Raw genomic sequence first — 26,677 nt, 5'->3', positions numbered from 1 at the left:
ACTTCCGGGCACAGACCTCGGTTCACGTAACGTAAACCTTGCACATGTATGCGTACCGTAGAGCTGAGTCAGTCGAACATCGAGAGGACAGAGCCGTAATTTGCACCAAAAAACGAAATAATGTCTGCGTTTCGTCAAGTTATTACTTCTGCAAGCAGGAATTTCCTGGTATCCACCGCCAGGAATGCTCTGACTGTCCCTTCCATGACAAGATGTCTTGCAACAGGTATGAAGATCCGTTTTGTTCTTGCTGCATGCATGCTGCTGTCTCGTGAGCGCCAGCGGTGACGGCAGTGAATTTCAGCCCGGTCGGTCGGCTAAGCCGTTTTGTAAACATCAATCAGACACCACCGCCCTCGCTGTTTGTTAGTCGTGTACGCCGTGGCCGTACGGCTAACTCAGCTTCAAAGACAATGTCAATGACACATGCGTGTAATTTTCACAGGCTCAGGCCAGGCTTAACAGCTGAAATCCGTCTGTTTGGAATTTTAATAGGAAAAGTACATGTAGATCTAATTCAGCTCAGTTGACCATGAATCCTGATGAAAAGTGTAATAATGTTTGTTGTATAACTATGTACTAGTATAAACACCTGGGCCCAGGCAGAAAAAATAATAAAAAATATTCAATTGGTCAAGGCCAAGCCCCAGCCAAACAGAAGTCAGAGGCTTGTTTTGATTTACCTTGACTGATGTTCGTGTAGGCTCCACACTCCACTTCACTACGCTACACCTACTCGAACATCAAGCCTTACAAAACTCGCTCTGATACTCCCAGTGACAAAGGTGTCACGTACATTAATGTGTATAAAACGTACCATTCATTGCAACAACACAACCTTAAAAACAATAAAAAACTCATCTTAAGTTTCATTCTAATTTCACTCGGTTTCCATCCTCCGATCAGTCTAAAAATTGGTGATTTAATCCAAGGCTCCACATAAACTTTTTTTGGTGGTGGCCCTTTCGGGCTACCAAAACATTCATAGATCTATAATATTTTTTGGTGGCCCGATGTGAAAGTTTGGTGGCCTGAAAAAAATAAAGAAAAACATTTAAAATGAATAAATATGAATAATGACCCTCTGTTTCAAAGTCCGAAGACTAATCCACTGGGCCACAATGCTCTAAATATGCTGCAAAATTAGAGTAATGGCTAATGCATAAAAGGGGGAAACAAAAAATAATAATTTTCAAAAAATATAATCCAAAAAGGAATGAAAAATAAGTTAAAAAGAAGAGAAATAAAACAAAAGAAAAAAAGAGATGAAAAAATTTAGAGAAAAGAAAAGAAACAAAGAATATAAAAGAAAAATGAATAAAACAGAATGAAAAAAAATAGGGGGAGGGGGAAAAATCTTAAGAAGCCATTACAAATACTTTTGAACAGCTGTGGCAAGCCTTTTCTGACTGGAATATAATTAAAAGCCAAGCAAATCATTTTCACTTGCCTTTTGGGAATTGGGTATTTCTATTATCCTTTAGTTTTTTTTTTTAATTATTTTCTGTCAGCAGCAGTAGCCACATATTTTGTAATCAGGCAAAGTCAATGGGAAGGAGAATAAATAGTTTAACCACTGTAAAAAAAATTAAAAAATTAAAAATAACAATAAGTAGGAAGCAGGGCAAAAGTTATCTCTGGAAAAAAAAGGGTGAGAAAAGTCCTTCCCTATATACACTGTATGCCAAAATATTGGAAAAGTCCACACTTCATATCAATGAAATGCCTTCCCAAAGTATTTACTTTTTCAAGAGTGGTTTAAAGGGATGTTCCAAGCTGTGAATAATAGGATTTAAACAGATTAAGAAAAATCAGACAAACAAAACACCGACAATTTGATCAAAATCGGACTAGGAATAACAAAGTTATGGCATTTTAAAAGATTTGCATTATTCCGGTGAAACAGTTCTAGGCAAGTTTTCATGAATATTCAATGAGCAACTTGATGATGTTATATCCCCACTTGTTTTTAGTATTTTATATGAAATTAGATTTATTCAAAGTTTTTTCTACCAAGAACTGAAAAATAAAGAAAAAGGAAAGTGGGGATGTGACATCATCAGCCCACCTAATGAATATTCATGATGATGTGCATATAACTGTTTTCACTAAATGTTGATAAACTTTAAATACAATAACTTTGTTATTTGTGATCCGATTTTGATAAAATCTTTTCAGCATTTTGCTCTGTGAATTTTACTCTATTTATTTAGATATAAATATTTTCAGCCTGGACCATCCCTTTAAATAAACAATGTTAAACATTAAATGAATTTGTAAACAAACAGGACAAACTGCGATGCGAATCCATGCGCTGAATCATGAAAAAGAATTGGCTCTCGAAAACTGAAAATGGCTCTGGTAAAATGAAAAATGGCCCTCAAATTTTTTTTCAAAATGGCTTCCTAAAAATAAAAAAGTAATTTCAACACTGAAAGTGACATATTCCATTTCTTTTCTTTAATCAAATCTAATAACTGTAACCAAGTGAATATTTAGTTAATTTTCTTTTTATTTTCAAAATTTGCTAATGTCGGGTCCAATTTAAACTGAGTAATAGGTTCTAAATGATATTATAAATTTTACAACTGGAAAAAAATCTTTGAATATTAGCCATCAAAGGTTAGATTTAAACCCGTGCCAATAGAATGATGCAGTGTAAAGCTCTTACCTGATACCTTAAACCACTCAATTGACAGTGCTATACTTTCGCCATGTATAAATTGTACCATCTGCATCTCTGTATTTTTTTAATGAGGATCGCTTGGTATATTTGCTAATTCACCAATTTTTTCACCTCTTTTGGGGAGACGGGAGTTGAGGGATGTCACCAGCCCTAATGAAATAGTCAGAAGTTGACTGAGCTTATTCCATGATAATTGATGTTTGTTTAAAGGACAGGTCCACCCCAACAAAAATTTGATTTGAATAAAAAGAGTAAAATACAACAAGTATAACGCTGAATACTTCATCCAAATCGGATGTAAAAGCAGAAAGGTAAGATCTTTTAAAGTTTCACTTCATTTCACAAAACAATTATACAGGGTATGCACATCCTGGTCTGTATGCAAATGAGGGGACCGATGACGTCACCTACTCACTATTTTGTATTTTATTATAAGAAATATTCTATTTTTTTCTATCATTATCCTGTGAAACAAAGATTCATTCATCCTTGATGTGGAATTACGATTGTTTTAACTTTTAAAGGTTCAGTCAATCGATGAATCTATAAGAATTGAAATATTGTATAATTCAAACAATTAAAGAAAAAAATTGTGAATGAGGGACATCATTGACTCTCTCATTTGCAGGTCACTCAGTTGTGCATTCAACTATTTTGTGAAAAATAAGAGTCATGAGAGAAACTTTAAAATGTCTTATCTTTCTTATTTTACATTGGATTTTGATGAAATTATGTTTGTTTGATTTTTATCTATTGATTTGAAATAACAATTTTCTGGAATGGAATTAACCTTTAAGGGCAAATAATTGAGTAAGCCTAATAAGAAGTGAAGCCAACCCCCAAATATATCTTTATGTTTTTTTTTTGTAAAACAGGAGCCTATGAGAACATCATTGTGGATCACGTTGGTGAGAATAAGAATGTTGGGTTGATCAAGTTGAACCGACCCAAGGCTCTGAATGCTCTTAAAGATGATCTGATGAAGGAAGTGGCACAGGCTCTGGATGTCTTCGAGGAAGATGCCAGCGTAGGGGCCATCGTGTTGACAGGAAGTGAGAAAGCGTTTGCTGGTGAGTGATCCCATTGGCCCATGTTCTGAACTTGGGTTTATTTAATCCAAACTCTGGTCTAAAGTTGTGGTTGTACTGGATAGCATATAAGCCTTTTCACAGTTGCAACTTGGCATGAGCAGTAAAATGTCATTAAACCATCAAGGTGGCTTTCTAGTATTTATCTGATGATGATTATTATTCCTTTTTAAAACTTTCTTTTCATGACATCCAAGCCGAAGAGTAACAAAGTGATCATAATCAGTGGTATTTGACATTAGCCCAAACAATAGTGCTGAAAGCGGACGATAAAAAAAAACGATTTCCAAACTTGATCACTGAGGTACTATTTTAGTCACCTGTACTGACCGCACAGAAACATTGTTTAATAGCGTTAAAATGTGCTAACAGAGGCCCTGTTACAACCGGTAATGTGGCAGCGATGCCTAATGTTACAACAATGCATTACTTCCATTTTGAAATAAATGATTCGACTTTATAATCTGAAAGATGTGACTGGGCTTACTGTCAGCTGTCTGTTTGGCTAACAACGTTTCTTTTCGGCCGGCACTGGTCTATACCATGCCTTTCTTTCTAAGAATTTGAATGCTTTGTGGGAAAGCTTATGCTACATCTTCATATGAAAGTGTTATTGCCCATCCTAATGACAAATGGGACTGATCATTTGAGAAATGTTGATCATGAGCTACCTGTTAATTGGTTTATTGTGACAGGTATCTCTTACCTGGTAAACTGCTGATTCGACTATCGCCAACTCGTCCACTCATCACATGGTCTACTGTCATTTAGTCTTATGCCATTCCATCGATCAACATTTCGTCTAACAACCATTTGGTCCAATAATCACTTCGTCTAATCACCAGTTCGTCTATGACCATTTGTCTAATAACCAGTTGGTCTAATACCCATTTTCTTTTCATTCATTTTGCCTAATTAACAAAATGGTTCATGGACTACATGTAAATGACTATTGGACCAACTGGTCATAGACGAAATGGTGAATAGATGAAAAACCAGTTAGACCATGTGGATAGTGGACGAATTGATGATAGACCAAATGATCGTAGACGAGTTGGTAATTAGACAAAGTGGCACTAGGCCAATTGGAAATGAACCGTCTTACAGTACAGGTTCAGTTTGTCTGCTCATTCCACACTCAAATCATTCTTACAGCAACTGATTTGGAATGTACTGAAATTATTCTCTTCATCGTTAAAACAATAACCCTTTGCGTGCGGGCCCGCGAAACCGGATACCTCTCCCTGCGGCGGAGCCGTTTTGGTACATTGCTGGTATTTGGATCTGTGGTGGTGTTTTCCTAAACAATTGCTAATTGCGCCAAACTGAAGTATTTTCAGGATTTTTAGTAAATGTAAAGATGAAAGATCAGACATTTTTCTTTCTAGAAATGAAGGTTTCGCTTTTCAAATCAACAGAATAGTTAAGAAATTTACTAGGAAATAGTCGTGTTATTTTGTCAAATCTTCGCTTTTTCCCAAGTCAATAGGCACTGTGTACAAAAATGCGTAAGGGCATTCAGCACATGCACGGACGGGTCGGGTTCGATCGATACCGCTTTGTTGTCTGCTCTAGGGCTTTTTTCTTTGCCTATTGTCACGCTACTCATAAATGGTCTCCTTGAATAGAGATCATTTGCAAAGTGTATAATTACGACGATAATCTGTTTTGGGTGAAATCACAGCATACCAAATACCTTTATTTTCCAGAATGAATAAAAAAGGGTAAATATTCCCTTGCAAGTACAATGATGATGCTGCGCAACGAAAGTCCGAGACCTATTTGTGATTTTTTACTTCTGGGCTTCAAGACGGTGGCCTCAATGTTTCACTAAAAATCGCCTTTGGTTTTTTCTTTTCATGAATTATTGTTTGTAATAAAAATAATTTTGTTCCTGAAGATTGCATACCAGTATTCAATCTGTTTTCCTGTTGCAATTTCAAAGAGTGAAGGGGATAAAATTAATGTGACTCGAATAGTGGATCTAAAATCATACCTCCCAACGCTCTCCTCTTCTTGTTCTACGTTTCATTTTTATATCTCCCTTTTCCCTCCCAAAATAACCATGCTACCGATTACTGTTCGTCACAATGAAAGAAAGTAAATTATTTTCATCTATTGAAATTGTAACATCTAAATTAAAAGTGTTTTATTTTGTTCTTTCATTTTTTAACCGTTCTGGGTTTTTTCACAACCGTAAACAAAAGTAATAAATAAATCATGAAAGATTTATATCCCGTTTTGTCTCTATCTTTTTAATCGTTCAATTAAATAGTACAGAGGCGTTGGAGTCTGTAGGAGGCGTCAGTCCACCCCCCCCCCTCCATTCAGCAAAAGTATACAAAAACGCAAAGTCCATAAACTTGTGATTTTGTTTTGGCCGGATCACTCCCTCCCACATTCAGCTAATTTATAATTCTTTATAAGTAAATATTCATGCAATAGCAAAAGCGCACATTATGGTTTACATTATACCTGTTTGGTCTATTTCCTCTTTTTTCCCCTCTCATCCTTCTGTCGTTTCATCATTCTCCTATACATGTATCTCGATTTGCATTTTCTATTCTTTTTTGAATCTCACTTGCATCTTCTTCCATCCCTATGTGTATCATCACCCAGGGGAAATTGTATTTTTTATGAAGAAAGCACTGTCATGCTCAAGAAGAAAATGTTCTTGCCATGTCTTAAGCGCCTGCATGTTTTGTCAATAAGTGTGTAAAACATTTACTTTTTTAAATTTTACTGTCGTAATATGAAAAGCAGTATTCCTAAGAGATTTTTGTATTGCTAAATACGAAAAGCATTCAGTAGGTCATCCTGACGAAATACACTATTCTTCCTTTTATCCAGGGCGTTGGCTATTTGTCTCCTGCTCTTTTTATAAGGAATTTGTTTGAGCGTCCGCCATGACTTTCTTTTGTTTTGAGTGCCGAGATCACGTTTTCACTTTCAAAAGAGCAGAGGATAAATGGTGTTCTAAATTGCTTTATTTTCTGTTTATTTCCTTTGAAAATAATAGAAGACAAAAATAAGAGCAATAAGATGAGAGAACGAGGGGGGGGGGGGGGTCAGAAGTGTATCAGGGGCCCGTTTTAAAAAGCTACTGAAATCCTTCTATTTGACTGGTGGATGGTAAATTTGTTTAAATTATTGCGCGTTTGTCAATATGAAATGTACATGTATTTATAAAACGGTACCAATTAGGGATTTCCTTGTTTTCCCTTGTTTCTAACCTGTAACTAAATGTATTTTCCACCGCTTTCATTCCCTTTCTTATATATATCGTCTTTCTATATCCCCTCCCTTCTACACCCTTTTTTCTCTGAGTTCTTCTCATTTAAATTATATCTGTATCGTCTTCCTTCTCCCCAATTTGGATTACGAGGTATATACCCGCCCCCATCCCCCTCAATCCTTTCTATTTTTTCTTCTCATTACCTGTCATTTTACATTACATCTTACGTCTCCCCCTCTCTCTCTTCATCGGAAACGGTTCTGAGAGTATGCCTCGATTTTGCCAACTTGTATTGATTGGAGACGGTTGCATTTGTGGGCCTCTCGTCCAATTGCATCGTGGTCATCATGTCAAAAATTTAGGGGTCCCCCCCCCCCCCCGTTTCTCAAATTAATATCCCGAAAAACCTTTTAAAATCACTATTGTAACTGTCACTTCACAATCAATTTTATATCATCTTCTATTTTCTATATTGATAACGTAGGTAGATATCTTTCGCAAAAGACAAAATGATGAGGATCATCGTATAAAAATGCACGACTAAACTATTTTTTGTGAACTTGGGGCTTAGAGTTATGGCAAGATAGAGGTCTCAATCTTTCACTAAAAGACATTTTAGAGATTTTTTCATAAATCATTATGTCTCATTTAATTCGATTTTCCACACAGCTATGATAATAAAATAATTTTGTTCCTGAAGTTTGCGCACCGGTATTCAATTTGTAATATCCTGAAATTATTTCAAAGAGTTAAACAAGTAAAAGTGACTAAAATTGTAAGTCTGAAATCATACCTCCCAACTCTCTTCTTGTCACTTTCTACATTTCTTTCTTTGTCTTACTTTTCCCTAAAAAAGAGCCATGCTAGCAATTACTGAAAGTATGAAAAAGTATTTTTTCTTGAATAAATTATAGCATCCGCAATCAAAAGTGTTTTTTTTTATTTGTTCTTTCGTTTTGTTCTATTTTTAATTTGTCTCCTTGATTTCATAACCGAAAACAAAGTAATAAATCTCGTTTGAAATGTTCTATCTAATAGTACAGAGGCTGCGGAGTTGGTAGGAAGTTTCAGTCCTCACCCCTTTCAGCAAACATGTACAAAAAAGTCTATATGAATTTGTGATTTTTTTTGGCCAGTCCACTCCCTCCCACATTCAGCTCAACCCCTCCATTATCAAAGCGCTCAGCGGCCCCTGTTTTTATTTAAAAAATCAGATATTTTGGTTTTGATGCTCACCAGGGTAAGCACCCCAAATGTTTGCAGTAACGGAAACAATTTTTTTTTATATGAATCTTTTCTACCACGCTATTCGCCGGTAAAAAAAAAAAGAAGAAAGAAATTCGCGAAAAGTAGGAAAATCAATAAAATTTGGGTCGGTATCAACCCTTTTTTTGGGGAGGGGGCGGTGTAGGTCAAACATGAATAAAAGGTTGTAGGATTGAGAGGGTTCTGTCGGGTGACACGCCAGACAAACGTGTTTTCTTTATAGTGGGTGCCTTAACGTAATTTCTCATCATATATCATTCTACATGTATTTCCTCCATTTCAGGCGAGGAAACTTTTAGTTCATTATTGGTTTTATCATTTGAAGTGATTATGTTTCCGTCAACTTTTCAATGCAAACATTCTCATCTGGGCGAAAAGAGGAGAATAAGATAAAGAGCTTCTAAAACCTAACCTATTATAAATTCATTCTGTAAAATGACATGAATTTAAATAATTAGATTTTTTTCAGCCGATTCACCTCCGTCCCACAGCTCAAACCCTGCAACATAAAAAAAACATTGCTCTCCCGGTTTAACATAAATCTTTTTCCAAATATTTTGGTTTGGATGCTAACCATGGTAAGCGCCCCAAATGCGATTTTTTAAAAAGTTTTTTTTGTTTGGTCGTAACGGGAAAAAACTGGCCAGGACGGTCTTTATTCTTATCTTTTCTACCGCGTTACTCGCAATTAAAAACAGAAAATAGGAGAGAGGAGACAAACAAGCAATATTAGAGTGTAGGTCAGAACATTTCCATCGGGGGGGGGGGGGGGCTAGGTCAAACAAGAATAATAATAAAAAGTCATCAGTTTGACAAGGGTCTGAGGAAAGAGTTGCGACAAACAAATGTTTTGGGATTTTTTTTTAAATTAATCAAAAAAAAAAATAAAGTCATGTTATTCGTTTAAGTAGATATTCATGGAATTTTAGCAAAAGCGCACTTGTCTATTTCCCCTTTTATCTCTGTCTCTCGTTCTCCTTGACATCTGAACATTTTTTTTTCTATCATTTCCCTAAATGATTCTTCTTTCATCCTTATATGCATCATCACCCAGGGGAAGCGCTTTTATGCAATATGAATCACTGACTGATTTCACAAGCACCTGTGTTGTCGGTAATTGAGACAATTTTTTTTTTCTTTAGATACGGTATGTTGGTCGAAAAAAAAGTATTCATAAAAACTTTTTGTATTGCTAAGTACGAAAGCATTTAATAGGTAATCCTGCCGATAAACACTAATCTTCCTTTTGTTCTGGGCGTTAATTGACCATCTGTATCCTGCTCTTTTCGGAAGGAATTTGTTTGAGTGGCCGCCCAGACATTCTTTTGTTTGGGTAGTGCTGATATCATGAACTACATGGACGTTTCCCTTTTGAAAAGAGCATAAGATGAATGGTGTGCTAAACTGCTTTCTTTTCTCTTTTTTTCAGAATAGTAGACAAAAATAATGAGAAGAGGGATGGTGGGGAGGGAAAAAAATTCAAAAGTGCACCGAGATCAGCTCAAAGTACTAAGACATTACAAGCTTTTTGTTTTTCTGAAAATACAATCGATCGATGAAACCAAGGAGATATCATTCTATCTCCTTGATGAAACAAATAAGACGAAAATGGTGAATAAACGCGTAGCTTATTACGTGACGATCTTGCAGAAAAGATTTTAGCTTATCTTTCAGAATGATATGGATCAAATCACGTGATCAGAACAAATCACGTGATCAGGCCTAGTGCGCGCGCGTACGTGCACGTCACAAAATTTATCCTCCCCGTCTGACTCCAACGAAAAATTCGGGTAAAGTTGAAATGATTTCCTATTTTGGGGATTTTTCTCCACGTAGCTGTATATTGTTTTCATTTGGTTATCGAAATAGATTTATAAAGAAAATAGTGGCATAGGTTTTTAGTACATAACAATTACGAAAAAGCTGAAAAACTTCATCGAATTAAACCAAATAAATCTCGGCTTCTGTAGAAGCCTGTCGTACTAAGTGAACGACTCGCTGGGCTTCTGTGGAAGCCCGTCGCACGCAAAGGGTTAAGGAAAGAGCCAAGTAAAGATAGGAAACTTGTAAGACCGTGAGCAATTTTTAAACCAGATTGGCATTCGAGATGATGAATCTTTTCAGAGAAAATATGACTCTGAGAAAAACCACATATATTTTAGCACAGTAGCGTACAAGCATAAGCGTTGGTGGCGCAAATGAATTTACGCCGCATGTCAACAATGCGCTTAATTATTTATGTTTAGAAGGGACGCATCTATTGGTTGACCGAAACATATAAAAAGTTTAATGATTGGTTGATGATAAAATATTAGGCGTGTCAGAGATAAAATAGGGGACGTCCTTACAGAGATAAGACAATTTTCAGAATACCGATTTAAGAGAATTTTAGCGAGCTTTTATCTTGCTGAGTTACAAGAAAAGTTAAGATAATTTTTAGAGTACCATCCGTGGTCAGCTATTCAGTTCAATACAAATCTTATTGAAATATTTTGATAGTACACTAGAGCTGAATGCAATAAAATTTCATTCCATATCACAGAATGACCTATTCAGCTAAAGCTGCTTTTTCCGTTACATGTAGGTACATGCGCTGTTGTAAATTATTTTTGAAAATATTTACCGTAAGTAACGGTGTATTAACCGCACCTTTTTCTCGGCGGGACAGAATCAAAAGTCGGGGGTGCGGTTTATACACGGTGACAGGTCTGAGCCAAGCCAATCTCAGCCCGATACCACTACCAGTTTTCAACTCGCGTCGGGTGGCCGAGCGTAGCCGCTTGGGGCAATCCCGTTTAGAGGGGTATGAGCCGCGGGTATAAAAGGGAAGCAACTATGACTACCGGTATCTGCCGTAAATGTCCCTCAAAGTTATATCACGGTAACAAACGCACCTACCTTCATGAAACTGACTTTTTTTAATGGTGTGACTCTGTCTTTGTTGTCATTTTTTAGTCATCGCGGCAAAGTTCAGATGCCAATCGATCGCACAGCGCGGTGCAGCTAGCCGAATAAGACATGCATGTGTAATGTTTATCGCAACGTCAATGTAAGCTGGCGCTTTACCTTTCCGTGGAAGTTATTTTGTTTGACAAATTATTGGTATTATTTGACAATTAATTTCTTTCATTTGCCTTTCCTTCATTTCTCTCTATCATCCATCATCTCAAAATCAATCTTCAATCCCCATCTTCACTCCTTCCGACTTTTATTTTTAATTATCATTCACTTTATTCCCGCCCAGAGCTCCCATTGAAAATACGGTATACCGGTACTAGCATTTTTTTTCCTATTTTGCTGTCTGTAAGATACCGCCACACACGTACTGAGAACTACCGGTAGTGGTTCAAAGCAGACAAGAAAAACACCTGAACAAAATCGCAAATTTCTCGTATCTTGAACCTTCCCGTATTCCCTTGTCTAAAATTCATGTCAAGACATTGAATGCTAGACAGAATTCTGAAAGCAAAAGTGGGGCTGTGATGCAGGAAATATGATATGAACGATCTTCTCGTATGGGTGAGCCCCCATGTTGATGCTGGTATCGGTACTTGCAATGAACACCGGTACCATATGTGTGTGTGTGAGGTGACTCGGAGTGTGGAAGTGGCCAATAATATCGGCAACTTGCAGATAAGTGACGAAGCGCTGATTTCCCATCATTTTTTACCAGTAATTCTTCGATATTTTTTGGTTCTTGACTCTTTCTTAAATACGCATATTAGAGATAGAAAGTAAGTTTGATTAAATTATTTTTTTTATGATTTTTTTTTTTTTTTAAATGATTTAAAAAAAAAATTTTTTTCCATCCGAAAATGGGGGGTGCGGTTAATACACCGTTAATTACGGTATTAGTTTAGATATTGTATTTGATGAATTAATTAACATATTTTGATTGCATCAAAGGTAATAGGTTTAACCAATGGTAATCCACTCTTTGTTTTTTCATTTCAGCTGGAGCCGATATCAAGGAGATGTCTTCTAAGACCTTCCAGCAGACGATTGGAGGTAACTTCTTAGAATCCTGGAGCAGACTTTCAAAAGCCAAGAAGCCAACAATTGCAGCTGTCCATGGTTTTGCGGTAAGGCCAAACTAGTTACACTTTAAAGGGGTGGTCCAGGCCAGCTCCAAAAAATATTTAGCCCGTAGTAAATAATTACAGGAGCCATTTCAAAAAGTATTATCTCCTTACTCGACTTTGGAGATTTTTAAGAGCATTTCTTGTAACGGTTATTTGGGGCAAAAAGAATTAAATTTCGCGCACATGTAGCGAGATCGGTCACGTGACTGTGACGTACCATCTCCACTTTGGTTTCGCAACAATCCAGCGCGCGACGTCTCACAGCTGCAATATGCCTATGTGTCAGGCATACGGCTGCTCGGTTCGGCCGGGAGAAAATAACCATAAAAGTGCGTTTTCTATACCAAATCCGATCCGAGATCGAGAGAGATGTGCCCAGTGGCTTCACAATATTGGGACTGACAAGTTTGACATAAAAACATACAAATATAACGCGAGTAGAGTCGTTTGCGAGGACCAAATGCTCTCTCTGGCCGTCGGCATCACCGGGCAGTTCCCGCACCGACACCAGTCATTTCTCCCCACTCGATCGGCCGCTGGCTGCGGTACGATCGGATCTTCCTCCACCTCTTCTTCTTCTATTCTGCGACGGTTCTCCAACTCTTCCGCATTCCACCTTGGTTGGAATGCATATCCCGCAGGACCCGACATATTAATTGTTCAAATTATGAAATAAACGGTGAGAAACAAACAAATTGTGAATTACAGGGTCGACGGTGGCTGCAATCAATGCAAGTCGAAAACTACATGTAGCTAATACCGTACGTATGCGGCCGACGCTGATGATCTATACGCATACGTGCGAGCGATAGCTAGCTAGCTAGCTAGCTCGCTCGCGCTCGTAGCAGCAGCCAGCGAAGCCAAAGTGGAGATGCTACGTCACAGAAAAAGCTGCGCATTGCATTCTGGGATCGTACAGACTCGTGCCAGAATATGATTTTGGCAAAATTGAAAATTCAATAAAAAATAACTGTGCCTCTTATTTCTTAAAAAAAATATAGTATAGGAAAGAGAAGGTTTTTGTCTATCTAGTGGATATAAATTAAACCTGGCCTGGACCACCCCTTTAAGAAATGTTAATGCACTTATCAATCATATCCTCGGCCCTGGGGGTCCTGCAGGTCGGTTCAGGGACATAGCTGGGCATGTACAAAAAATTGTTGCCCCGCTTGCTGGGTGTTTATCCAGAACTTGACAGTAGACTGTCTGCAGGGTCAATCATTGATGATAGCGGGGGCTTGCACCAGGGTGTACAAATAGTTTGCCTGGTGTTGCTGGAGCAGAACAGGGACTTACTTGCAGATCTCACACCATAATTCCGGATACTGTTTAAAAACCTATTGTTTTGTACACACCAATTGTTAATAATAATAGGCATTTACACAGCGCCATCTCTCTCGAAATAATCTAGTCTGAGGCACATTGTTGTTCTGCTTATTATTACCCCAGCTATAGCGCGAGCTTCCTTTCAGCGCTCAGTGCATTCAAGGAATTAATCCTGTCAGGTACCCATTCACCTTACCTGGGTTGAGTGCAGCACAATGTGGGTAAATTTCTTGCTGAAGGAAAACACGTCATGACTGGGATTCAAACCCACGTCCCTCTGATCGAAAGACAAGTCGTAACCACTAGACCACGCTGCCTCCACTAGTAGACTGTAGAATTGATGTAAGAATTAGAAACACTGCAAAAACATGAGTTTTACTTGTTCTAGTACCATATTAAGCACATTTTTTTGAAGATTCTAGTTGCTAGTTAGTGCATATTTTCTGTAAACTGAAAAGAGCATTCTGGGAAGATTAAACTCCTTTGGCTATGGCAGCAAGGTGAAAGCCACTGCACTTCGATGGTCGATGCAAAAAGAATTTCGGGAGCCGAGGTGTCCATTTGCGCGTGTCGCTGCAAGCAGACCTGTCATTTTGAGAAGTTGGAAACACAAGTCATGGTAGCTGTTTGATCCTCAAGAATCAGAATATTTTACCAGAAAACTGCGGTGTGAGGTATGTTGACAGTACGGTACTTTCATGTATAACTGAGATCTATGATTTTGGAATTGAGATGAATGCACGTATTTCATTATAGGATCTAGTTCTTAAAATTAGATGGATTTTGCTTTTGGATGATGCCTACTGTACATTGCATAAGTCAAAACTAAGTCCCGGCCCATTGGGGTCGGGCCTATGCGAGGATAGTCACATTGAGGGGGATCTATGGAAAATGTGTGCTCAGTGGCTGAGACTTTGCGTTGTTTGGCAAGGATGTGTAGGTGGGGATGTCATGCCGGCAAAATGTACATCCCCGCTATACCGGTAAGTCCCCTCTAGTCCTGAGACCCCCAGGGCCGGGGATTAATTGATAAGTGCGTAATGGTTATTGAAATTCTATATGTAAATATTTACAGCCTTGTAGTCTATCCTTTTGTGGTATTTTTTGTATTTTAGCTCTCCACCAATTATCAAAATTCACATTTAAACCTTATATATCAATTATATTAAAGATTTGAAGCAGGGTTGATGAGTGATATTTCATATACATATATGCATTGATGTCTGTAGTAATTGGAGGTACATGCAGGTGATTGTTATGAAATTCAACTGTACTGCCCAATTTTGGCAAAAGGAAGCAAGTGACACATCAGTCAAATTTGAGTTGTTGTTTCTGAAAAACCCTTTGTACATGTATGATGCACTTTCAGGCAAAATTTGGGGAAGAAAAGATCTTTCTATGGAAAGATATTGAAGAAAATATATCCTGTTAAATTGCATTGATGCCTATGTAAATGACGAACACGCATTGCTCATTTACAACACATGATACTTTTGTAACTTGCTTCCTTTTGCCAAAGTACGGCAGTGTAACTGACCTGCATCTCCAAAATGCAAACGCTTGTGTCCTCTGTGATGATAATCGTGCATAATATGTTAGCCTCCCTTTCATCTAGTAAGCTTTGAACCTCAGATTTATCCAATTCCTATGATATACATGTAGATTGGTGAGAAAATTTCTTCAAGATGTCCAGTTCCCAACAAATGTTATATTGACTTCTGACCATGAAGACGCCAGTTGGAAACTGGAAAGAAAATTTCTGACTTGACACAGCCCTACCCCAAGGATAATTTTCCTGATATCACACCGCAGTTCACTCCACAGTTTTTCAAGACTGCCACACCAAAATCTTGTGTAGCACATTTTTTTGTTACATATGACAATACAGAACTTAGTTAAAACCTTTTCTTTCATGACCCTGAATGCAAATCAAATTTAGTAAGCAAAATTATTCCTTGTACCCAATATTTTTTTCATCGTTCTCTCTCATACATTTCAATAGCTTGGTGGAGGATGCGAGGTTGCAATGATGTGCGACATCATCTACGCAGGAGAGAAGGCATCGTTTGGTCAACCAGAAATTCTCCTTGGTCTCATTCCCGGTGAGTTTTCTCTCCCAGAGAAGAGAACAAGTAGTGGTAGAGAGATGATGATGGGTTAGAGGAAGCTTAAAGGGTGCAAAGTATGACTTGGCATTATCGATGATTGCTGATTCGAGGATTAATTGTATGCTTTTAACCATGGAGTTTACATTTAGTTAATTATTTACAAGATGGTTTAAGATATAAGATAACTGAATAGGCTGATCCAATTCTAGAGCAGTTTTACCAAGGAAAGACTTAGACTTGTCAGGTGGGGGGTGGGGTTGGTATGTGTACATGAAGATTATCTTTGTCTGCACAAGTTCTCCCCTAAGGCTCCTTTTCTACTTTTCTTGAAGCTTGTGGTATCTGGCTTCTGCACTTCCCTCCAGCTATTTCTGTTACCAGTGATAAGCAAAGGATGGGTGGGTATTACAAATGGCACAATTTCCCTAATAGGACAGCTGCTCTAGATCTTGTAAATCACATCTTATCTGAAGGAAAGTATTTGTTTCCCTAGAGATCATTTCCCAACTGCAACTCCTTCAAATATATCTTACAAGACTAGGGTCATGATATCTTTAAAGTTCCTGCACTCATCAAAACCATTATCTTCATCACCATCATCATCTTCACCATCACCACTACCATCACCATCATCATCACCACCACCATCATCATTGTCATCAATCATCACCATCATCTTCACCATCACCATCATCTTCATCATCATCATTATCTTCATCATCATCATCACCATATCATCACCACCACCATCATCTCCATCATTATAGATATCATCACTGTGATTATTGCTGTTGCTAATTTCGCTTTTTCCGCGTATACTACCTATCATCACAGGTGCTGGTGGAACCCAGAGGTTACCCAGGGCTGTAGGGAAGTCCCTGGCTATGGAGATGGTTCTTAGTGGTGACAGAATAAACGCTCAACAAGCTTTACAAGCAGGTATGACAACCATTCATCTTTAAGGGGCTGTAAGTTACCTGTAACACAAAGCTTAGCAATTATCGTAGAACATTTTTTTACAATTTAATGCATTGATTACAATAGTGAAGATCAAGCATACAATTGATCACTAACCTTTGTGTTTAAGGGAGTCTGATCGCATATTCCTCAAATTAGCAGTGTTGGGTTTATAATTTCGAAATGGTAACTTTGCTTGAGTTAACTTTTGTGTTGTCTCCTAAATGGATCATTAGGGTTATTAGCTTCTTTCTAATGCTATATCATTATACATGTTATATTAAATGCATATTTTGTATTTATTTTATTTTTATTGGGACATTTGGCTTGTGAAATAAGATAAATTGAATCGATTGGAAAAATTGAATGCTTTATCTTACAGGTCTGGTTAGCAAGATCTACCCTACCGAAGAGCTCTTGGATAAGGCCATTGCTTTGGGCGAGAAGATCAGCAAGAATTCTAAACTCATCAACTCTCTATGTAAAGAGGCTGTCAACACAAGCTATGAACTAACCCTCAATGAAGGCATGCACTTTGAGAAGAGGCTCTTCCATGCATGCTTTGGAACGGTAAGAAATATTAACATCTTTTATAAAGAGGGGAAAGGGAACTGACCAACATTGTATGTGGTCTGTCATGGACTGTATGTTCTGAATAGCCAGTCTTAAAATATAGGCCTACCCTACGAGATGAATATAAATATTTCAGAGAACAAATTAGCCTCTTGTTTTATTTATTTATAGAAAAATATTTTGAGAAAAAAATACTTGTTATGCTACTTGGTAATACAGCTATTGAGGTATGAATTTATTGAGAAGTGAATGAGTATGTTATCATTCAATGGGGCATTGCATTATGGGTCAGGGATCTGGCCAGATTTGAGCTAGTTCAGGACTCTAGGTGGTGCTAATAAAGGCTGCTTCTGGGTGATTCCATACGTGTCGTACGGGACATTTAGAGAACATTTGACATTTTTTGACAAGAAAAACAAAAAATATTCCAGTAACTAAATGTGATCATCAAGTACTACCAGAGTGTTAGGAAAACCAAAACTTAACATGACTTGAATTCACATCATGTATAATACAGATTTAAAATAGTCATGTGTCGTACAGACGCAGAAAAGTTGCTTTTTTAGAAACCTCAAGTTTGTACTCTAAAGTCTGTGAGTTGAACAGATAATTTTCACAGAAACCGAACTTAAATTGATATTCAATTACCCAAGAACAAACGCATCTATGAAAGAAAGCAAAATAAACATTCATGAATAAATAAAGCAAATTACAATTTTCGAGAACATTGTGGCGTACGGGACACTCAAAATGTGTCGTACGGGACATCTCTAAATTGAAGCCAAACTTTCCTACTTTATGTCTCTTTGACTTCTTCAATCACTTTATTTGGCTGATGTTAATGATAATCCTATCAAACTAAAGACATTCATTATGCTGAATATTTATGTCAATATATCATAAATAAAATAATGTGTCGTACGGGACACTTGTGTGTCGTACGGGACGCTTGTGTGTCGTACGGGACACCTATGTGTCGTACGGGACACTCGAGTGTTGAACAGGCACTTGCGTGTTGTATTGGACAGCCTGTATAAAACAATGAACTTTTTATCAATTAGAAGGGGAGCATTGTCCCTAAATTCTTCCTTTTTAATGAAAAAGCCTTTTAATAAGTAGTCATTCAGGACAATATAATTAAGTAACCTCAATATATACAATCGGGAGCAATATATTATCATGTTTTTCATGATGGGAAATGTACAATGGTTCACAGCATTTTTACGAGCTGAAAAACTTGAGGTTTTGTGTGAAGTTATATTTTCGTGAATCAATTGATGATTTCCAATGCACTATTTAAACAATGAATAAATGAAACTGTGTGTGTAAATTATCGGGCAAAATTGTTATGATTTTTCATATAAAATGTATATATACTATGTCACAACTGTCACTTGAAATTCCACCAAAAAAAAATTTCTAAAGAAATGCGATTCTACTTTTTCAAACCTTTCTGCATTTCATGAAACCATATGGTTTGTTATATTTTCCAGATTTTTTTCACAACTTAAAAAAGTAAGGAGTTTCAATACTGTATATAAAAAAATTAGTGATCATCAAGGAAAGTCCACAAATATAGATGATTGATATGTAAATATTTTTTATTTACATCTTATAATAATTTTACATTAGCATGCAAGAGGAAGTCATCTTCCAGGCTAGGGTGAATCAATTATAAATGTTTTCTTTTCATGCTCAATGACAAAGAAATTAACCTGCTCTGACCAGTGAAAATAACCAGTTTAGCTGAAGGGATTCACAAAAGAATACGCCTACGTGAAGTCAATTAAAATGGTTAGAATCACCTATTTCATGTTCTATGTGGATAAATAAAGTACTTTTTCAGTTCACTTTATGTCAAATCAATTACTTAAATTAAAATAGGCCTACTATTTATAGTTTCTGAATCCAAATCCTGCAATTAAATGCAGTATATATTGTGTGTCGTACGGGACAACTTTTAATAGGACAATTATTGAAAAATAAAGGGCAGTAATTAGATCCTTATGGGATAAATCGATCACCCATGGGTCAAAGATAGAGAAACTGATATCCTGAAATTGCATCATCAAAAATAAAATTGTAGGAAAAACTTTTGCATTTTCATGTGTCGTACGGCACATTGTCAAAAAAAGGTTCGGAAAAATCAGGGCCTCCCCTATTATGGATCATGAAAATGTTGTAGATATTATTTGGAACCATCAATGATACATTCTTCCATTGACCCGCAATATTTTTAATCTTCTCGTGCTTTACCAATAATCGTTACAGGCAGTGTTTGTACTTGACTATTTATTTAGCAAAATTATTGAAAATTGAAAATGCCATTGTTTCCCCCCAAAAAAACTATATCTGACTTCACTTTTGGTTAAAACCCATAATTTTCATAAAATTTAGGTATCATAGTAAAATATTACAACTTATGACTTATTGAAAGCATGTTGAAATTTATGATATTTTTGAAGTTCTAGTGTGGAATCGCCCTTCTGGTTTGTATCTGCTTTAAAGCCTGGTTAAAGCTGTTGTAAAGCAGCAGTAATTGTGGAAGAGCCGTGGTGCAGTGGTTCTGACTCTCGCCTTGTAAACAAAGGGTTGTGTTTTCGAATCCCATCGCGGTCTAGCGTCCATTGGCAAGACGTTCATCCACACTTTGCCACTCTCGACCCAGGTGCTAAATGGGTACCCAGTAGGATGCGAAAGATATTGTATGTTTGAGCTTGCCAGCGCCATAATGAGGCTGCGATGAATGCTCCCCAGGGAGTGGAAAATGTGCACTTTTCGTGCGGGATTGAAGTGAATCCAATGACCGGGGTAATAATATGCTGTAAAGCGCTTTGAGCCGTTCTGGGAAAAGCACTATATAAAAACAGGCTATTATTATTATTATTATAATTCATCATCATATGTAAGGTAGTGACCAGTGGACCTTGTTTTATCTGCTAAAATTCAAATTTGGCATTGTTTCCTATCTACATGTAGCCCCTGCCCATTTTTCTTTGAATAAGGCCCTTGGCACTTATCTTACTAACGTAGTGATTGGATATCAGGAAGCTATAGACAAAATATTATATCCTGAATTTTTCTGCCCATTCCACACTTAGGAGAAGGTTTGATTTCAAAAAGAATTCTCAAAGCAAAAAACATGTTTAATATTCTGATTGGGCACCCATTCAAAATTAAACTTTAAAGTGGTTAATAATTCGCTATTCTGGGCACCATTTCGTGAATATTGTCAGCACTGACAGATGTCCTTCTTTTGATGGTTACCATAGTAATACTCAGATTAGACTGTATCTCCATTTAGTCAATGCTGATATTTTTTATTCATGCAAGACTGCTGTACCATTCATTCCATTTTAGGTTATTTTGGGAATTTGTCTGATGCAAGGTTGTCAATGAGATATCTTTGACCTGTTTTATTTCTGTTTCTTAGATGCGCAATGTTCAGTTTTCTTTGCAAGCTATGTACCAAAAAGGGATTTTCTCTATGTATAGGTCTTGTTTTTCCATAATATTTTAATTTTGGGGCAATTTTTTTTTGTCTTCACACAGGAGGATGCGAGGGAAGGAATGGGTGCATTCGTAGAAAAGAGACCAGCCAACTTCAAGGACAACTGATCCATCCATTTATCTTTAAATTCTGCTGTGGTGTTGCCTACTCTCGTCATATCAGTACGTGTCGTCAATCCCAAAGTTTGTTCATGCATACTTCTATGAAGTGCGAAAGTCTAACTTACAAATATCAGACTATGGTGGAGGTACTACTGAGACATGGGTGCTGTAACACAAAGGTTAGCAATTGATCGTACGCTTGATATTCACGATTGATTGTACATTGTAGTCTATGCAATCAATCGTAAAAAAAGTATTTTACAATGATTGCTATGCTTTGTGTTATGTGCCCAAGGTCTTGACACCAGGGGAGTGTTACATGAAGTAAATATTCAGTGGTTTTCACTGTAAATTGAGCTTAGCCAATCAGGTGCAAGTATTTCAGTAGCTTTTAACAGTTTTTCAGTGAAAGTCACCATTACTTTCATGAAATGCATCCCTATGGATGAAAGAGGGATATGTGGCATGAATACCTCTGCAGTTCCAGGATGCACAAATACTATTTTTCTTTTTGTGATGCTGAATTTTTCAATTGAGCATGAAATCAAGCACAGATAATGTGATTTATGAAAAATTGGAATTGATCTGGGTTCATGGTTTTACTTTCAAGATTCTGGTATTAAGTTTAAGGTATCTTGTCCTCTCGTCAAGGGACTCCTCTTGTGTGCTAAGCATCATTAATTTTTTTTCTTATAAAGTTGGTCATCTTTGGTCTAAAATCACTGGAATCATATTGTCTAATTATTTCTAGCACATTGATTACATTTGCATTCAAAGTTATAATTCATAAGTTTCTTTTCTTATCACATGAATTCCGGTTATAAGGCTTTTAAAAATATATATTTTCTTATCTTTTCCAATTACCATGTGCCATTTAAAATAAAGAGATATTTATGTTTTATACAAGAGATGTTCTATTTGCAATAAGAAAGGGTTCCTTATTCTGTAAAATCTGTATGAATGTATTCACATCATTATTAGTGACTTCTAACATAAAAGGTGATGACCAAACAAAAAATGTTTGATCTCTACAGTGTGACCAAAAGAAAGAAGCAAACACACAAAGTTAGAGAATAAATGCAGAAGTCAAAAGTTTATTGCTGTAAATTTGATTCAAGGCTATATAACAATCAAGGTGAAATATATTGTACTACGATCATTGATTAAATCTGAAATTAAATTTCATCACATTTTATCATGAATAATTTGTAATTCATTTTCTTCTACAGTATTAATTGCTTTCACTTTCTTGGCATCAGGATTAAAGGGATAGAATAGTAGTGATAATCAGACCTGCCAACCAGTACGTTTTTGGCGTATTTAGTACGTTTTTGCAACCAAAATACGGCAGTATGTCTTTTCTTTAAAAATATGTTTTTTTAATACAAAATCGTAATTTATTGAAAAAAATCATCTCTATATGTCTCTATTTCATAAAACTTACACAAATATGGTTATTAGATCAATGTAATTTCAGGGAACTTGTTTTTTTTTCAATCATTTTGTTAAAACCAGGGTGAGATATACACATGTTTCAATGTTTTTTTTTCATCTGCAAGAGCAGTGCGCATTTTAGCTTGCATGCAGCTTGAGCGCCGCGATGAGCGAGTGCGCCACGCATTTTATTATGAAATACACTTTTTTTGGAAAAAATACATTTTTTTAAATCACAGAATACAATTTTTTATTCCCAGAGGTTGGCAGGTTTGGATAATGGTGGCTCAACCCTGCTGAAACTAGAATCATATTGCTCTGCACGCATTAAAAGATAAGGTTTGTGAGATTTTGTGACACTCCATTCATGATTTCTTTCGCGTTTTGTCAGAGTGTAGTGCAATACAACGATATAATTCAGCAATATGCAAAGATACTTCAACACCTGTTGGTATGGCATCAAATGACACGGTGCTTCCCTTATTTATTATTCATGCAGGCAAATGGAATTTCTTGAGTTAACATTTGTGCTGGTACTTGAACTCGAATGATGCCTCAATCAAGTTTTAGAAAAAATATCTTCCAGCCATTTCTTGATCAAATTAGCCAAAATAAGCTGTAACATATTCTAATTTATAGTAATCCAACGCAATATGATAAACTCAATTAACTCCAGCTATTACATAAAGTAGCTAAATAACCAAAGTGTCATCTCTCCCATTAAAAGCCTTCCTTTTAAGGTATTCAATTATTTTGTAAGACCTCAAGCTCAATACTCTGCATATTGCACAACCTTGGGTCCTCCAACCCCTACCCAAACAAGTGTTCTCGAATTTGTCGGGATTGCACCTAAAATTGCTTTCATTTGCACTCGTCAAAATTTGGCTGTCAACATTTTTTTTTTTCAGCTACTGTTCATGAGAATGTGTTTATTTTTAAAGAACATTATTACTAACTATATAATACAAGTAAAGCATCATGTGCATATGTAGCTATAAAAATGTTAATTTAAGTAAATTTAAGTAAAATGGAATTCATTTTTTATCTGAAACTAAAAAGTTTTGAAAGCATGGATTTGACCTATAATCCCTACTCTTCTCTAAATATTTCTGGCCTTACTGCTATGATTTTTTTTTTCTTCTTTCTTTACACAAGCAGTCACATTGGCTGATAGACACCGAGTTTTTTGCATTGCCCCTACATGTAGATGTACATACAATCAAATTGGCATACACAGAAACATGCATAACATGGCTCGAATTAATTCTACTTCATCAATCACAATACACATAGTTATATATATAAATATATACTCTGTACAGCTAAAGCACTCATAAAATATCCTATTTTAATAAATTTATATTTATTTATTATATATACGATAGCTTTATAAATAGGCAGTTTATATTGGTCATGTGTCACAAAGACTTGTTATAAATAAATGCACAATTTCTGTAACAAGTTTACCAACAGCCAATCAAATCAAATGATTTCAGTAGCTTTAAACTGTTATTCGTTATAACAAGTTTTATGAAACGGGTCTCTGGTCAAAGTTAGAAGAGGGGTGGCTGTGCCATTATTTTCTAAGTAGGCATATATAGTGGACGGGGAGGTAAATATGACCTTTCTTGTTGATAAAGTGTCAGTGCACAACTTGAATTTTTTTTTTACTACTGCACTTGGAGCAATATCAAAGCCTCCCACCAGGCACAAACTTACCCTCGGACAACCCACTTCTTTCTGGCCCCCTCCCCCCCTGATTCTCGTGGCAAGGTGATGGTCTATTTGGCAATCAGATTCCCACCCCTGAAAGGGCTCTGATGGTAACTCTGCTTACATTCCTTCAAAGATGATGGATTCTGGTCATCACCCCCTCCCCCCTCCCCCCCCCCCCGAAAAAAAAAATCTGAGGAAAATATTTCAAACCGCCCAACATTTAATGTATGAGTGGAAATTTCAATTTGAATGGTTCAAAATTTTCTAATGAAAAAAGGTTAGCGGTACAATTTCTGCCCCAAAACAGCAAATACAATTCATTAGTATAAACATATGATATATCTTGCTTTATAAGTAGTTCTACTTAATTAGATATGAAGTTCCTTGCACTCTCTATTTACATAATTTACTAGCAATAAAATAAATCTCAATCTTGTTTGAAAGGTGTAGTGCCTCAAAATATACAATTCATTAGTATATAAATATATGATATATCTTGCTTTACAAGTAGTTCTTCTCAATTATATTATATACGAAGTTCAGAGGCGCGATAGCTCATTCGGTAGAGCGGGGGTTTCGGATTCCGGTGACCCCGGTTCGATTCCCACTCGATGCACTAGTGCCCTTTGGTAGGGCATTAATACCCATTACCATGTCCCTCGGAGATGACCTTAAGCCGTCGGTCCTCTGGTTGCTTTTTATGCTTTCTTTAATAGCAATCAGGTAAAAATCACCACCATTTACCAAGTTGTTTGCACTCTCCATTTACATAATTTACAAACAATACATGTAAATCTCAATTTTGTTTTGAGAGGTGTATTTTCTTCGTCATCAACCTCTTATCCAGTAATGATCCTCGAACTATAGTATACTTGCTGAAAGGTGCCAGTCGGAATTCAAAGTTATTTTGAAAAGTTTGCCTCTCTAGTTAATAAACACGTATTCCAAAGGGACCCTACAGCAAAACATGGACCGACCATGAAATAAGCATTCAGTATAATACATCGAGAATCATCAATATTGTCTAGGTTGAAAATAACTGTTTTACATGGTTCATATTCAACAAAGAATAGGCTTCTACAAAAGGAGATAACAATAGCTTTGAATTATGTCCACTTTTACTTGTATGCTTTGATTAACAATTGCATGATAAATTTGATTTTATATTAAAGTCAATATTGTCCTTGCAAGCATGTAATTGCACTTCTGTCTTATTGCACAAATTCAGACATTTGAATCTAAGAAACTTCAGGATTCCGTAACACAAAAGATAGCAATTAATCACACAGTTGATTTTCATGATCATTTGTAAATTGTAGTCAATGCAATCAATCGTAAAAATATGTTCTACGATGATTGCTAAGCTTTGTGTTACAGGCCCTAGGCCTTGAATTTCAGTAATTTTATGGCAAGGTCACTTTCTAAAGCACACATTTTTATAATACAGCACAAGTTAAACAAATCAATAACTAAAAAAAGCACTGCATATCTCTAAGGCCAAGGCGAAGGGCATTTCACGGGGGGGGGGGGGGGGGGGGGAGGGGCCAGTCAAATATATTGCTGTACACACGCATGACCAATTAATTTCTAAACACCCCCTAAACGAGTTTTTCTCTGTGTGCAAAATAACACCCTAAACAAGTTTTTCGCGGGCTTTATTGACACATTTTGGTCCCTTAACAAGTTGTCGCCAAAATATGACCTCGTGGAAAAAGTTTGGGGAAAAAACATACCCTAAACACGTTTGGCTAGTCTTAAAAAAAAAAGCTTTGGGGGAAAAAATACACTAAATACATTTGACCTCGCGATTGACCAATTTTTCAAAACCACCCTTTTTCTTGAAAATCTGTGTTTCTGATACCCTTAACGAGTCCACGCGCGGACCGCGTCCAAAACTGAAAAAAACACCACTTTAAACGCATTTTATTTGCCTCAAATAATGTCATAACTATTTAAACAATGATTTAAATTAATTCACAATATTCATACATGAAATGAAGTATTGATTCTACATATTACTGATTCGGATATTAAAGCAAAATGCTGATTGAGGTTAGCCCTAAATAATGTCATTATATTAGTTTTCAACAATGATTTTAACTAAATCACAATATTTGTACATCAAATTCAGTATTAATTTAACTTATTGATTTAGATAAAAGCAGTGATCTTGAACACACAAATTAATGGTGAGATGACCATTAGTATGTACACCTAGCTGATCATTATGGTTCGGGTCTTCTTCTGCTTGACCGTCTCGATGTCCTTCTTGACCATAGCTTCAAAGGTGTTGAGGGTAGCCTTACTGCCCATTGGTGCGCCCTTGCCGTCACCGTAGTTCTTGAGGACGTAGGTGACCAGTTGATCAACACGATTCTCTATGGTGTCCATCATGTCCTTGTAGGCCGGGTCATTACCTGAAGATCAGCAATAGAAGATTCAAGTGATTAAAGAATTTTAAATTGTTTGTTTTGCATTCTACGAGTATCATTACCATGTAATGACCCCTACCCACAAAAAAAGCAATGGCAACAAACAGGACAAAGTTAAGTATTAAAAAAAAACTTTGAAACAAATATCAATTTTTTTATTAA

General features: G+C 36.5%; 2 protein-coding genes across 2 annotated transcripts in view; one reads left to right on the top strand and one right to left on the bottom strand.

Moving 5' to 3' along the window:
- On the top strand, positions 1-22,123 carry LOC129269119 (enoyl-CoA hydratase, mitochondrial-like). The gene is made up of 7 exons (XM_054906575.2): positions 1-226; positions 3,562-3,756; positions 12,230-12,357; positions 15,686-15,785; positions 16,626-16,730; positions 17,131-17,318; positions 20,874-22,123. The coding sequence occupies exons 1-7, from the start codon at positions 121-123 to the stop codon at positions 20,937-20,939; spliced, it is 888 nt and encodes a 295-aa protein (XP_054762550.2). The 5' UTR covers positions 1-120; the 3' UTR covers positions 20,940-22,123.
- A 378-nt stretch (positions 22,124-22,501) lies between these two features.
- LOC129270178 (polycystin-1-like) overlaps positions 22,502-26,677 on the bottom strand; it is a 72,924-nt gene continuing 68,748 nt past the window's right edge. The window contains exon 32 of the mRNA XM_064106016.1: positions 22,502-26,500. Coding sequence (XP_063962086.1) covers positions 26,298-26,500 — 203 coding nt within the window. The 3' untranslated portion in view covers positions 22,502-26,297. The remainder of the gene's footprint in view (positions 26,501-26,677) is intronic.

Source organism: Lytechinus pictus, chromosome 10 (assembly GCF_037042905.1).
Source record: "Lytechinus pictus isolate F3 Inbred chromosome 10, Lp3.0, whole genome shotgun sequence".
NCBI classification, from domain to species: domain Eukaryota; kingdom Metazoa; phylum Echinodermata; class Echinoidea; order Temnopleuroida; family Toxopneustidae; genus Lytechinus; species Lytechinus pictus.
The sequence above is the reverse complement of the archived record's forward strand: the minus strand, read 5'-3'. Positions and strand labels throughout refer to the sequence as shown.